We start from the raw sequence: 16058 nt of genomic DNA, 5'->3' as shown, positions 1-16058 counted from the left end.
GTCCGTCGGCACCACGTCCGGTTACCTTATCATCAGCGATACTGGAGCAAAACATAAGATGCAACTGGCTGAAATGTGTGTGAATTCTGTATACAGTGTTGCAGTGTACACTATTTTTCACTCTGGAATGTATTGCCTCAACAGTTACATAGAAACATGGAAAATAGGTGCAGGAGGAGGCCATTCGGCCCTTCGAGCCAGCACCGCCATTCATTGTGATCATGGCTGATCGTCCTCAATCAATAACCCGTGCCTGCTATCTCCCCATATCCCTTGATTCCACTAGCCCCTAGAGCTCTATCTAACTCTCTCTTAAATCCATCCAGTGATTTGACCTCCACTCTCCTCTGTGGCAGACTCTCTGGGTGAAAAAGTTTTTTCTCACCTCAGTCTTAAATGGCCTCCCCTTTATTCTAAGACTGTGGCCCCTGGTTCTGGACTCGCCCACCATTGGGAACATTTTTCCTGCATCTAGCTTGTCCAGTCCTTTTATAATTTTATATGTTTCTATAAGATATCCCCTCATCCTTCTAAACTCCAGTGAATACAAGCCTAGTCTTTTCAATCTTTCCTCATATGACAGTCCCGCCATCCCAGGGATCAATCTCGTGAACCTACGCTACACTGCCTCAATCACAAGGACGTCCTTCCTCAAATTAGGAGACCAAAACTGTACACAACACTCCAGATGTGGTCTTACCAGAGGCCTATACAACTGCAGAAGAACCACTTTACTCCTATACTGAAATCCTCTTGTTATGAATGCCAACATTCCATTAGCTTTCTTCACTGCCTGCTGTACCTGCACGCCAACTTTCAGTGACTGGTGTACAAGGACACCCAGGTCTCGCAGCACCTCCCCCTTACCTTACTTAACCATATTGAGATAATAATCTGCCCCCTTGTTTTTGCCACCAAAGTGGATAACCTCACATTTATCTATATTATACTGCATCTGCCACACACTCAACCTGTCCAGGTCACCCTGCAACCTCCTAACATCTTCTTCACAGTTCACACTGCCACCCAGCTTTGTGTCAGCCGCAAACTTGCTAGTGTTGCTCCTAATTCCCTCTTCCAAATCATTAATATATATGGTAAACAGTTGCGGCCCCAACACCGAGCCTTGCGGCACACCACTCGCCACTGCCTGCCATTCTGAAAAGGACCCGTTCACTCCTACTCTTTGCTTCCTGTCTGCCAAACAATTTTCTATCCATGTCAACACCCTGTGGTGTGGTATGGAGGCAATGATCCATAAAACTGTCTTGAAGTTTAAAGCAATATAATATACCTGAATATTAGTGTGAGGGGTGGTTATTTTCAAGACCTGCACTTGCGTGGATATTAAGTTTTGTTGGACAATTTTAGGGGCAGAAGAATGCAGAAGGAATCGGGAAACGTTGATCTGTCCTCTATGCAGAGCCAAATGGAAGTCCCATGAACTACACAGGTGGGAAAATTTGCTTCATAGAAACATAGAAAATAGGTGCAGGAGGACGCCATTCGGCTCTTTGAGGCAGCACCGCCATTCATTGTGGTCATGGCTGATCGTCCCCTATCAATAACCCTTGCCTGCCTTCTCCCCATATCCCTTGACCCCACTAGCCCCTAGAGCTCTATCTAACTCTCTTAAATCCATCCCGTGACTTGGCCTCCACTGCCCTCTGTGGCAGGGAATTCCATAAATTCACAACTCTCTGGGTGAAAGCATGTCTTCTCACCTCAGTCTTAAATGACCTCCTCTTTATTTTAAGACTGTGGCCCCTGGTTCTGGACTCACCCAACATTGGGAACATTTTTCCTGCATCTAGCTTGTCCAGTCCTTTTATAATTTTATATGTTTCTGTAAGAACCCCCCCTCATCCTTCTAAACTCCAGTGAATACAAGCCTAATCTTTTCCATCTTTCCTCACATGACAGTCCCGCCATCCCAGGGATCAATCTCGTGAACCTATGCTGCACTGCCTCAATCACAAGGATGTCCTTCCTCAAATTAGGAGACCAAAACTGTACACAATACTCCAGATGTGGTCTCATCAGAGCCCTATACAACTGCAGAAGAACCTCTTTACTCCTATACTGAAATCTTCTTGTTGTGAAGGCCAACATTCCATTAGCTTTCTTCACTGCCTGTTGTACCTGTAGTACATTAATCTTAGATTGTGTTTTGTGCTTTTGCCTTTTCATTCCTTCGCTGTGTTTTGAAAGCTAGAATGGGGTAGAGGCCTAAATGTTGCTGATAAAGGCCTAAAATCCGAATCTCTTCAGAACTTCCATATGTAATCTGGATATAGGTGGCCAAAGCATTCAGCAGTCCAGCGATGGTTCTGTTGAGGACTTGTTCTCAGAGTTATAAAAGCTGTCATGTTTGAATGCCTTTTGACTTTCTGAAATCTTTTAGAAGTTATCACTCCCTTGTATGAATGCTTGGAATTCTCAGCAAGGAATAGCTCTGAGGAGTTCATTGAAAGAGGGGGTGAGGGGGAGGGTAGAGAGAGAGAGAGAGAGTGCTGACCATTAGTAAAATGTTGCAGATGTCAAATGCAGAAGAACACAACTTGCTGACATTTTGCCAGCAAAATCTGAGCTTGTGCTTTGCATTAATCTAGTTATTAATCAATATTAATTAATTTGGTATATTTTTATCACAGAATTTTACAACGTGGTTCTATTTTTCCTTTTTAAAGCCATGAATCTCAAAGTTCAATACAGGTCCAGAATCAGCCACAGGAAGTAGCTGCACAGAGACAACAGCAAGACAGTGACTTTAGTCTTCATCATTATGGTGTCCAACAAATTCCACACTCTTACAAAGAGCTGACGGAACCCTGGATTCAGGTGAGGGCACTACAGAAATATTAAACTACATTTTGCGCAAAATGTTATTGCAGGGCAGTTGAATGCATTGGAATTTTAAACATGCACACCCCTTGCTTTGTATGGTAAATGTTTTGAAACCAGTTTCTTACATTCTGCAAGTTTACGATGTTCACAAGGTAAAACTAGCATTGACATTTTTTACATTGATTTATGAGCAAAAAATATGAATTTTAATCTAAAAATATCTTTGGAGAAAGTGTTCTAACTATGTAGATTTTTAGTTATAATCTGCTTTTTATTTTCTTGTCTAGGTATTTGGAATGGAACTTGTTAGCTGTCTCTTTTCTCGGAACTGGAATGTACGCGAAATGGCATTAAGACGTCTTTCACATGATGTTAGTGGTGCCTTGCTGTTGGCAAATGGTGAAATCCGTTCTGGAAGTTCCTCCTGTATTAGTGGAAGTGACACTGGATCTAGTCTAATGGGAGCCAATGGAGCATCTCAGACTGATATCTCAGGAGACGTCGTGGTGGAATCATGTTGCAGTGTACTCTCAATGGTCTGTGCTGATCCAGTCTACAAAGTTTATGTTGCTGCACTGGTAAGATACTAGTAACTTACTATTTCAAATGCTCAAAATCAATAACATCCCAGAACTGGACACTAATTTCAAAATATATTGTGAAATGGCATCTAAAACCCCACCATTAGATTGCAGGGGAAATAAAAATAAGTTTTACATATTTTTTAATATTTAATCTTTTAAAAACTCATGTAATGAAGAGATATCTTGGAACACCAGTACGAGTCAGTTCCAATAAAATTGAAATCATTGCCACTAAGATACATGAGGTATATGCTTAGAGTTGTAGAGTTTATTTTATGATAGCCATTTCATTATTATGCCTATCTGGTAGAAAGCAATCTTAAAATACTTAATTTTGGAATTTTGTTATTTTTCTTTTGAACGGTGATAAAACAGCTGAGAGAAACATTTAAGATCTCATTAGAACGTAATTTATTGGAAATGTATAAATTTCCATTTCTAATGAGTTAATGTCCACCATAAAATATTTGTTTGAGAAACATCATATTCTCTATATTCTTGCAGTAGTTGCTACTCTTAATGCAGTTTCCTATGCAACATTTTCACATTTATTTAATTTGTTTACGTTCGAAATGATCAGTATGTTTTTATTTATAACCTCATTTGCAAATTGATGTAGAGCAACCACACATTTTTTCCATTACTCTTTTGGTCTCAGACACATGTCCATCCTCTCAATTTTCCACCAGTGGCCAGAATGAGAGTGCAGTGCTTTTTTTTTAGCAGTGGGCTCATTCCCACCACATAATTTTAACTTAAAATGAAATAGTAGAAAATAATGGATTTTGTGTGTATATATTTCTAAAGGACACTTGCTTCTGCTCTATGGGAAGCTTGCTAATAAACTAAAGTCACTGGTAGTAAAATAATTGAGATGTTATAACAAAGGTAAACTCAGCGGGTGAGGCAGCATCTATGGAGCGAAGGAAAAAGGCAAAGTTTCGGGTCGAAACCCTTCTTCAGACTGGTCTGGGGGGGGGAGGGGGCGGGAAGAAGAAAGGAAGAGGTGGAGCCAGTGGGCTGAGGGAGAGCTGAGAAGGGGAGGAGAAAGTAAGGACTACCTGAAATTGAGAGGTCAATGTTCACTGGGGTGCAAACCTCCCAAACAAAATATGAGGTGCTGCTCCTCCAATTTACGGTGGTCCTCACTCTGGCCATGGAGGAGGCCCAGGACAGAAAGGTCGGATTCGGAATGGGAGGGGGAGTTGAAGTACTGAGCCACCAAGAGATCAGGTTGGTTATTGCGAACCGAGCGGAGGTGTTTGGCGAAGCGATCGCCAAGCCTACGCTTGGTCGCACCGATGAAGAGCAGCTGACATCTAGAGCAGCAGATGCAATAGATGAGGTTGGAGGAGGTGCAGGTGAACCTTTGTCGCAGATACCAAATGTATCAAGTGGTGGGATCACGTTGGAGGTGGCGAAAATGTCGGAGGATTATTTGTTGTATGTGACGGCTGTGAGGGTGGAATGTCAGGACAAGGGGGACTCTGCCCTTGTTACGTGGGGGGATGGGGAGTGAGAGCAGAGTTACGGGGTATAGGAGAGACCCTTGTGAGAGCCTCATCTATATGAGCCTCATCTACATCCCTGTAGAATGAGGACATCTCCGATGCCCTGGTGTGGACACCTCATCCTGGGTGCAGATGCGGCGTAGACGGAGGAATTGCGAGTTGGGGATAAAGTCCTTACAGGAAGCAGGGTGGGAAGAAGTGTAGTCCAGATAGCCATGAGAGTCAGTGTAGTCCAGATAGCCATGACTCCCATGGCTATCTGGACTACACTTCCCTGACTCCCATATCTATCAGGTATAACTCCCTGGTCAATTTGTCCCTTCCCACCCGAACCACCCCCTCTCCTGGCACTTTCCCTTGCAACCGCAGGAAATGCTACATTTGTGGCTTTGCGTCCCCCCTTGACTCCATTCAAGGACCCAAGCAGTCTTTCCAGATGCGACAGAGGTTCACCTGCACCTCCTCCAACCTCATCTATTGCATCCGCTGCTCTAGATGTCAGCTGCTCTACATCGGTGAGACCAAGCGTAGGCTTGGTGATCGCTTCGCCGAACCCCTCCGCTCGGTTCGCAATAACCTACCTGATCTCCCGGTGGCTCAGCACTTCAACTCCCCCTCCCATTCCGAATCCGACCTTTCTGTCCTGGGCCTCCTCCATGGTCAGAGTGAGGACCACCGTAAATTGGAGGAGCAGCACCTCATATTTCGGGTGTGCAGTTTGCACCCCAGCGGTATGAACATTGACGTCTCTAATTTCAGGTAGTCCTTACTTTCTCCTCCCCTTCTCAGCTCTCCCTCAGCCGACTAGCTCCACCTCTTCCTTTCTTCTTCCCGCCCCACCCTCACATCAGTCACAAAGAAGGGTTTCGACCCGAAACGTTGCCTATTTCCTTCGCTCCATAAATGCTGCCTCACCAGCATTTTTGTCTACCTTCGATTTTCCAGCATTGCAGTTCCTTCTTAAATGAGATGTAATAACAGTTCATTTAAAAAATGTATATATTCTACACTTTTATAAACAGTCAATTGTCAATTTAATTACAGTTTTAAATGCAGTTCCACATGCAATTACATATTTCAACTCAATTCTCATTCCATTAAATAAAAACAAATATCAACTGTAAACAGCCTCAACCTATTTTGCTTGCGGTTGGACCAATCCCGCTGCCAAAACGAAACACCGCAAATGTGGGCCATTACCTGTCTTTGAAAGCACTTCATTGCGATTGATGTTAGAGTTACTGGGTGGTGGTAATTGAGGCAGGTGGTTTTATTTTTCTTGGCAATGGGGATGATTGAGGTTTCTGTGAAGTAATTGGGGAAAGAAGAGATTGACAAAGACTGGCCAGTTGATGGGCACAAAAATTCAGAATCTGTTCAGGGACTCCATTCGGGCTGGTCATTTCTGAGAGTTTATCCTTGTAAAAGCAGACCTGACCTGCCACCGAGTTGTATGAGACAGAGCCAGCGGGAATGTCTTGGAACAAATCTACTATTCTTTTTGCACTACAATAGTAGCTATTTACTCTGCTTTGGTAGAGTATGATTTTATTGGGTTGTACGCAAAGTTTCACAAGATACATGTGACTATAAAGTAACTATTGAGATGCACCTAAGTGGAGATTTACTTCCCTGTTCGAACTGGTGTAAAAGGCATCAAGCTTTTCCAGTGGAGATGCGTTGATGCTGAAGATGTTCCTGATTTGACTTGTAGTCAGTCCATAATGGTATTCAGGCTGTCACATTTGTCCGGCATTCATTTGATTACATTTAAGACTCTAGCCTGTTTTGGAAGTCTTTCTTGGCGTTCCTGATAGCTTTGCAGAGATTGTTATTGGCCACCGTGTGGAATGCGGGATCATCCTTTTTTGGCAGCCCTGGATCCAGATTTTAGCAGAATGAATTTCCCTGTTCATCCAAGGTTTCTGGTTAGGATAGACAATTAGTGTGTATGTCAGAATGCATTTCTCGGTTTCTTGATGAAACTACTGAAGTATTCCTACTTGGGCTCGTTGAAGTGGTCTTGAATGTATTCCAGTCCATCGACTCAAGGCAGTTTTAAAATGGACCCTTGGCTTCCTCGGGCCACTACTGTATTATTATTTTTGTTGGTACCTTGCATTTCAGTCTCTGTAAACTGGCAGGTATAGCACCAACAGATAACCAGACAGGCTGAAATCAGGGCAAGCGATGAGCCAACTTGATGGTGGTGCAGAATGTTTAAGAGTGTTAACTCTTACCTCATGTGGGTTGTTATGCTGGTGGTATTTGAGAAGTTAATTCCTGAAGTGAGCATGATTTAAGTCACCAGCTATGATGAACAGGGAGGGCACCAGGATTTGCAATCTTTAGAGTAGTCATCCAAGTATAATTTGTCCATTGGTTTGCAGTGTTATGTAGACCACTGACAAGATGGGAGAAGTGAATCCCCTTAGTAAATAAGAGATAGTTTTTTATGAGCTGTATTGCAGGATAGGGGAACAAAATTAAGCTAAGATCATCAGCTCATTGTGCCACAAAGCATTGTCCAAAAAACAGACTCTGCCGCCTTTCCCCTTTATCTGAGGATTGCAAATTGCGAAACCCTCAGGTTGTATTGGTGAGTCGTGGTGAGCCAGGTTTCAGTGAACAAACACAGCAGCCCCTAATGTCCATTTGCAACTAGCTTTGGCCTAAGCACTTCATGCTTATTCTCAATTGATTGAACTTTAGCTGGAGGTATGCTGAGGAGGGCATGATGGACATGTTGTTTCAGCCTCACTTGGAGGGACCCCCCACCCCTGAAATCCACGCTCGGCTGTGCTGCTCACATCAAATCGAGTAAAGATTTGTAGTTCTGAGAGTTCCTCTGAAATAGACATTCAATGCTGAAACTAATTACTCTCTCAGTGGAGTGACGGATAGATAGTAAGGAGAACCAATTATAAAAGGCTGTTTTAAGAGGAAAATATCGCCATTCTCTGGCACCATCTTATTTGTTGTTGGAAACTTGTCCCATGGTCAGCTATGATGCCTGGGGTTCAAACTATTTGGTTTGGTCTTGGATAGAAATTGGGTCAGTGACCTAGATCAGAGTTCGTGATGGGATCCAAAGAAGATGGAAATGTCAGCTATTGAATGATGAAGCAGTGGATTGGTAATTGGTGACAATGTGTGGTCTATAGGGAAAAAGCCATCAGCATCTATGTGGGAATCATCATGATTGGAAGTGTGCCGTAGAAACCGTGAGGATGAATGAGATTGGGTTAAATAAAGCTGTTGCTGCTGGTTCTGTGATCAGCAGAATGTAAACCAGGAAAGTCATCCCACCAAAATGGAGGATTGGAGAGCTGCACAAAGAAGGAGAGGTGACTAACACGCACATGATATCATTTACAGCTTTGATAGCAGAGGTGTCTAAAACAGTTTTGAGATAAATTGGATACACAATTTTCCCCACAATTTTTTTTTCTAGAGAAATACTTGAATCGTTAAGGAGGATATAGGACATAGTGATGGAATTAATACAATTGGAAAGGGTAGTTCTGCTATAAGGCGTTAGTTTCATTCTGAAAATACTCATGTTGTGGATGTAATGCAAGTAATGCTCCCCAATTCATTGCTTGCATTGTATCCAATTTATGTTATGGGAACATGTAATAGCTAAACTACCAGTACTCAATTATCAGCATGCGATGGAGGCAAAAGGACCTGATTTTGAAGGGTGTGACTTTGACGATGAGCAGTTTTGTTATTATGACATGGTCAGTGCAGTTCTGATGCATTAATTTGAAGTGGCAACCTTTTTGTAGGGGTTATTGGAAAGATGGTTACAGACTATAGTGCAAACAGGGGCTTTGGATAAAAAGCTGGAAATTATGTATTAGTTTGCAAGAATGCAGATTTCAACAGTTGGACCTACATGGAGTTGTACAGGACGGAAACAGGCCCTTCAGCCCAAATCGTCCATGCCAATCAAGATGTCCCACTAAACTAGTCCCATTTGGCGCATAAACCTTTAAAACTTTACTATCCATGTACCTGTCCAAGTTTTTTTTAATGTTGTTACTGTACTTGCCTCAACTGCTTCCTCTGGCAGCTCATTCAATGTACCCATCATCTTCTGAGTGAACATTTGCCCCTTGGGTCCCTGTTAAATATTTCTCCTCTCACATGAAACCTATGTACTCTGTTTGGTTTCTATTATCCTGGGTAAAATACTCTGTTCATTCACCCAATCAATTCTCCTCATGATTTTAGACACCTCTAAGATCAGAGTGGAATCATGATTGTTAATATAAGATATGGTGAACAAAAATGTACTTTGATTCACTACCAATGGTGAGGTAGAAATTTGTCTGGTATTCCCCAAGGGTCGTTGGGGCCAGATCATAGTCATGTGGAAAACAGGCCCTTCGGCCCAACTTGCCCACACCGGCCAACATGTCCTAGCTACACTAGTCCTATCTGGGTTTTGGTCCATATCCCTCCAAACCTGTCCTATCCATGTACCTGACTAACTGTTTCCTAAATGTTGGGATAGTACCTGCCTAAACTACCTCCTCTGGCAGCTTGTTCCATGTACCCACCAGCCCTTGTGTGAAAAAGTTACCCCTTAGATTCCTATTAAATCTTTTCCCATTCACCTTAAAATTATGTCCTCTGGTCCTCGATTCACCTACTCTGGGCAAGAGACTGTATGCAGGGCTGCCAACATCGGGTGAGAGTTGAGAGTGAGAAATTGCGAGGGAGCGAGTGTGACTTTATATATTTTTTTTTAATTTTGAGCGTGAGTACTTCTGTCATCAGCGTGAGAGCATGAGAATTTCGTCAAATGTGTGAGTCTCACGCTCACTGCGTGAGAGTTGGCAGCCCTGCTGTATGTGTCTACCCAAACTATTCCTCTCATGATACACCCCTATGGGATCACCCCTCATCCTCATGCGCTCCAAGGAATAGTCCCAGCCTACTCATCTCTCCCTGTAGCTCAGACCCTCTAGTCCCAGCAACATCCTCGTAAATGTTCTCTGTACCGTTTCCAGCTTGACAACATTAATCATTAGGCAAGTATTTTAAAAGATCAAAGAATTGAGGGAACTGACATGTTGATTGACACAGATGACAAATGATCATATTGAATGGCAGGGTGGGCTTGAGAGGCAGAGACCCATCTCCTATTGTTTGTGCATGTGTCATTTGACAAATAGATCATTCAACTTAAAAAGAAGTTGGAAGTCCTTTGGAATGTTTAATATACAGAAAAATGAAAGGGAATGTATGAACAAAACAAAGGAGGTGTTTTTGAACACCTGATTGAAATAGGTCACATTTTGATACCAAGCAGTTTAGAATTGAAATTGGCTAAGGCAGAAGACATCCAACCTGCTAGATTTTTAATTTACTTTTGCACATTTTAGATTGTGAAATGCCTTGCAGAATATACTCGGTATCTCTCGACAGAAAAATAAAGTAACAATTTCAATTTTGTCGGGCTCTATGATACTTGCTAAAATTAAAACCAAAGTTTATCATTATTTTGTGAAATAGTCAAACAAAGGTCTTACTTAATGAGTCCACGTAAAAGATGGGAATCATTTTAGCTAAGCATTTATGCCTTTTGTTCGGTTAGAAGGGTGAAATTTGAAACCCAATCGTTCCTGTTTGGTATTGTCCACCCTGTCCTTTTGAATTCTCAGTCTTTTACTGAGGCTGACATTTGCTTGTGGCATTTTATTTAGAGGGGTTGGCATGCAGGAACATTGAAAAGCATTGTTCATTTAGGTTTGCAAACACATGCCTTACAGAATGGCTTTTCTGTTGTACATTTGTATGGTGCTATATGCTGTATTAAGTAGGAACACTGAGGCATATAAAGCCAATATCTATGAAAAATTATTGTTTGGTATTAGAAAATGTCAGTCGTACATCAAGTAAAATGTTTTTACATAGAACACAAAGAGCCAGCCTTTTCTGTCCACAAGACCACATTCATGGACATACATTGAGCTGTAGCAGTGCAACATTCTCCTTAATTAATGATCAGTTGTGTGTTCTTCAGCTACAGTGTCCAGCATGAAAACATTTTTCACACAGAGAGTGGTGAATCTCTGGAATTCTCTGCCACAGAAGGTAGTTGAGGCCAGTTCATTGGCTATATTTAAGAGGGAGTTAGATGTGGTCCTTGTGGCTAAAGGGATCAGGGGGTATGGAGAGAAGGCAGGTACAGGATACGGAGTTGGATGATCAGCCATGATCATATTGAATGGCGGTGCAGGCTCGAAGGGCCGAATGGCCTACTCCTGCACCTATTTTCTATGTTTCTATGAATGTCTTGTAAGCCTTGCAAGTTGATGTGCAAGATCAAATACCCTTCATCGGAATGATCCTATGCTTACAGCGAAGTAGATATTTTGTAAAATATTTATAATGCCACAAAGGTGTTCTACTAGTATTAAAAAAAAATTTTTTAAACACTTGGAAACTTCATGCTCAGACCAGGTCTAATTTGCCTCATTAGTGTGCCTGGGAAAGTAGGGTGTATGGAATAGCCATGGTCGTGCAGCGTGGAAACAGGCCCAACTTGTCCACGCTGACCAACATGCCTCATCTACACAAGTCCCACCTGCCTGCATTTGGCCCACATCCCTCCCAAACCTATCCTATCCATGTACCTGTCTAAATGCTTCTTAAATGTTGCAACGATGCCTGCCTCAACTACATCTTCCGACAGTTCATTCCATTGACCCACCAGCTTTGTGTTTTAAATAAATTTATTACCCCTCGGGTTCCTACTAAATCTTTCCCCCCCTTACCTTAAACCTATGCCCTCTCGTCATTGAGTTACACTACCTCTGACCTTGAAAGCATCGACCAGTTCTGCCTCCACAAACACCGTTTGACCTGCTGAGTTCTTCCAGCAGTCTGTCTTTTTTCACTATCACATTGATGTACAGAAGTTAATTATCTAGAAGGTTCATTTTTTTTAAAATAAGAGAACATTTTATCCAATGTTGCAAGATCATGTTTATTTGCAGCTGGGGGACGTTTAAGCCTCGAGTCACAGTTTTGCTTTCAGCAGAAGTGTAGGTAGCCTCTTTTTGTAGAAACCTTGCAATCTACTATAGGAAAGAATGGCAGATGCTGGTTTATATCGAAGGTAGACACAAAATGCTGGAGTAACTCAGCGGGATGGGTAGCATCTCTGGAGACATGGAAAGGGTGATGTTTCGGGTCTGGCTTCAGTCTGAAGAAGGGTCTCGACCCGAAACATCACCCATTCCTTCTCTCCAGTGATGCTGCCTGTCCTGCTGAGTTACACCAGCATTTTGTGTCTACCTTGCAATCTACTTGTGTGGGACGGTGAGAGAACAAAGGGGGACCGGGGGGGGGGGGGGGGGGGGGGGGGGCACTGTTGTTTAGAATCCTCTGCCCAGGGGATAAGTCTGCGTTTGTTTGTCTGTTCATCTGATCTGGTGAAGGCGCTTGCACACAGCAGCTAGACAACAGTCGCTTGTCTTTTTCTTTTTGTTTTCACTTTTAATTTCTGGTTTTTGTGTGTGTTGTGACTATCGGCAGACCAATTTCCCTCTGGGGATGAATAAAGTTTTATCGTGTTGATTCATATCCTGAAACAACTTCGATCTTGACTCTTCACAACAGGAGCATTCAGGATTCAAAATGTCTATTTCAATATATATCTAGCTGGCCGCCCTGATTAAATTCTCTGTAAACTTAAAATCATTCAAACTCCGCACCCTAATTATGCTGAACTTTTTGAGATGTTCCTTGAAACCGACCTCTTTCATCAAACCTTTGATCATGTACTCATGTAGCTTGAACAATAACTTTTGCTTGATTTAATATTCCTTTGAATAGTCTTGTGACATTTTTCCATGCGAAGATGCAGTATAAATAGAAATAGTTGTTTATTCATCGGGTATTTCGGAAAATAGTTACCAAGAAGGATGAAATTGAGAGCTGAGTCGTAAAGTTTTTATGAATACTAAAGACTCTTGTTTCACTTTTCCTAATGTTTAGAAGAAATTTCTGCTTTCCCAATACCTGTTTTCTGACAATGGTGTGCTTGCTATTAAAATTGGTAGTCAGAGTATGGGGGTCATAAGTACATGTGTGCAAATTAAAACTATATTTTTGGATGATGTTGCTGAGGGGCTATCTAATGAGAAATGGGAAGAGGCTATATGTTGGTCTGTGAACGACATGAGGCAAAGCTATTGCAGACATTTCTGTCCATAAAGAATAACCAAAATCAGAAGCAGCTGGCCCTCGCGTATGCACGATGGCGGCAACCCATTGGGAGAGGACGGTCTGGTCAACAGTATCTAGATTGTTGTTGGGTTGAATTGTTGTTGGGTTATAGTTGTATAAGACGATGGTGTGGCCGTAACTGAAAATTTCCATTTTGGTCATCCTACTCTAGGAAAGATGCCATTAAGGTAGAATGAATACAGGGAAGATTTACGGGGATTTTGCCAGGATTTGAGGGTCTGAGCTATAACGAGAGGTTGAGCAGGCTAAGACATTTTAATCCTTGGTGTGCAGGAAGCTGAGGGGTGATCCAAGGTATGGGAATTGAGAACTAGAGGGCAAGGGTTAAGGTGGGAGGGGATAGATTCAATAGGAACCTGTAAGGACAACTTTTTCCACACGTGGTGGTTGGTATATGGAAGGAGCTGCCAGAGGACGTAGTTGATGCAAGTACAATAAAATTTAAGAGGAATTTGGACAGGCACATAGGCTTTAGAGGTATATGGGCCAAGTGTGGGCAAATGGGATGAGCCTAGATGGGGCATTGTGATTGGCATGGATGAGTTGGGCCAAAGATGTCATGGATGAGTTGGGCCAAAGATGTTGGGCCAAATAGTCCATGCTGTATGACTATTATATCAGTGATGTAATCATCAGCTTGTGCACCAGCTGAGAGTAACAATTTTTAGTTAAAGCATGTTTTATTATTTAGTTCATATAAATCTACTTGTATAAAGATTTTTGATCAATTTATAAAATCTAAGCTGAGTTTTAAATTGGATAGGGATTTTTTATCAGTGCATTAATAGGCTGATGATGTATAAGCAACTAAACAGCTTAATAGTCTGCTTAGTAGCATGATAACAAACTCTTCTGAGCCCCCTCCAAAAATATTTCCACAACACAAGTTTTTGATGTTTGCTTAATGTTCTGGATGTTTAAGAAACTTGAAAGATGGAAGTTAGTAACTGAATTTGTTGGTTTGCATTTCTTACCAGAAAACCTTACGAGCCATGCTAGTGTACACCCCTTGTCATGCAGCAGGAGAAAGGCTGCGACTTCAACGTCTTCTTAGGCCAGTAGTTGAAACTATATTGGTCAAATGTGCAGATGCTAACAGGTAATCAAATTGTGAATTAGACATTTATTTCTATCTTAATCATACAGTGAATTTGCATTCTCTATATGGGACAAAGAATCCAGTCATTTCCCTCCAGCTGCCTAGATGCTTGTAGATGGTCCTTCTGATTACAGCCATTCATTTTCAACCACAAATTCTAAAGTTACTTTGTGATTTTCCTTTCCTGAATTTAGCTGGTTCACGCCATCTTCTTGCTGTCTTTATAAATATTACATTCTGTCTTCAGTTCTTAGATTTGCAAGCCTAAATGCAATACCACAAATTAACATGTGAATTTTGTTCTCGTCCCCGTATCCCACCACTGTCCTTCTTCCTTCCGCAAGGTATCTTGAGGGTTAAATCTTTCCCCTCTCGCCTTAAATCTCTTTCCTCTAGTTTTAGACTGTTACCCTCCCTGCGCTCCTTCCAGCTTAATGACATTCTTCCTCTAGCTGGCTGAGCAGAATGTCCAAAATACTAGTTTCACCAACGACATACAGTTACCACGTGACGTCCCAACTACTGTACTTAATGAAGATAGACACAAACAACTGGAGTAACTCAGCGGGACAGGCAGCATCTTTGGAGAGAAGGATTGGGTGAAGTTTCTTAATGCCCTGACTGTTGAGGGCAAGCAAGCCAACGCCACTTCACCATCATATGTCGCACTGTTATGGAACCGTATACTTATACTCTTTGGGGTCTCCTTTAGTATTGAACTTGAGAGCAAACAATATCACCCAACAGTTGGGCACATAATAACTGGGTGGTTACGCTTTCTAAACGGATACATTTGTTTTTCAAGTATATTCAATGACCCAATATTTCAATAATTCCAAGCTTATTTTTGTTTCTTTCAACCTACATTTGTTCTAATAATAAATAGTGAAAAATTAAGCATAATTTAGTTAGAAAAGCAGGACCACGTGCAAATCTACATAATATTTTGTGTTTTATTTCTAGTCGTACAAGCCAACTTTCTGTCTCTACACTGCTGGAATTGTGCAAAGGCCAGTCAGGAGAACTTGCTGTGGGCAGGGAAATTTTTAAATCAGGTAAGAAATATTTGCTGTTATAACCCCTTTCTAAAATGAATGCTGTATCTTAAAGCCCTATCCCACGGTATGAGTTCATTCCAAGAGCTCTCCCGAGTTTGCCCTGATTCGAACTCGGAGATTTACAGTAATGGCCACTCGTCGGTACTCGGGGCTCTCGTGGACATTTTTCAACATGTTGAAAAATCTTCACGAGTCTTCCCGTGCTTACCTGCCGTTAGCGAGTCTTCCCGAGTACCAGCCGTTAGCGCTAAGAGACGTCCCCGAGCTCTGACGTACCCGCTACGTTCATTCTCCGTGCTTACCACGAGTTTGATTTTTTTTAAACTCGGGGGAGCTCTTGGAATTAACTCGTAACGTGGGACAGGGCTATTAGTGTATCTTTATTTTTCCCTAAACGCTTTGTTCATAAAGAGGTGTCGATTAAACACTTTTTTGATGGCAAAACTAATGGATGTGAAATATTAATGAGGAATATCTGCACGTTTGTGATGGTTAGGAATGGGTTTTCCCTAATGGATATCACTTATGATATTGCTTATGTCATGAAGCTTATGAAGATGGAACACGACCTATCATTGGGAACCATGAAATAATGGTGCAAATAACAGTACTTAAAATGGTTCGGTCTGCAGGATCTGCATGCTTCCATCTTGGAATATTAAAATTAAAAGGGTGGAAATTGCAGATGTGT

The 16058-nt window shown here is 41.9% G+C and overlaps 1 protein-coding gene across 1 annotated transcript in view; it reads left to right on the top strand.

Annotated features, from left to right (window-relative positions):
* map3k1 (mitogen-activated protein kinase kinase kinase 1) overlaps window positions 1-16058 on the top strand; it is a 93017-nt gene that overhangs the window by 55275 nt on the left and 21684 nt on the right. Inside the window, exons 8-12 of the mRNA XM_033030301.1 lie at window positions 1372-1453; window positions 2691-2841; window positions 3135-3425; window positions 14188-14309; window positions 15273-15364. Coding sequence (XP_032886192.1) covers window positions 1372-1453; window positions 2691-2841; window positions 3135-3425; window positions 14188-14309; window positions 15273-15364 — 738 coding nt within the window. The remainder of the gene's footprint in view (window positions 1-1371; window positions 1454-2690; window positions 2842-3134; window positions 3426-14187; window positions 14310-15272; window positions 15365-16058) is intronic.

The sequence above is a fragment of the Amblyraja radiata genome, chromosome 1 (genome assembly GCF_010909765.2).
Source record: "Amblyraja radiata isolate CabotCenter1 chromosome 1, sAmbRad1.1.pri, whole genome shotgun sequence".
NCBI classification, from domain to species: domain Eukaryota; kingdom Metazoa; phylum Chordata; class Chondrichthyes; order Rajiformes; family Rajidae; genus Amblyraja; species Amblyraja radiata.
This window is presented reverse-complemented; position numbering and strand designations above follow the sequence as displayed.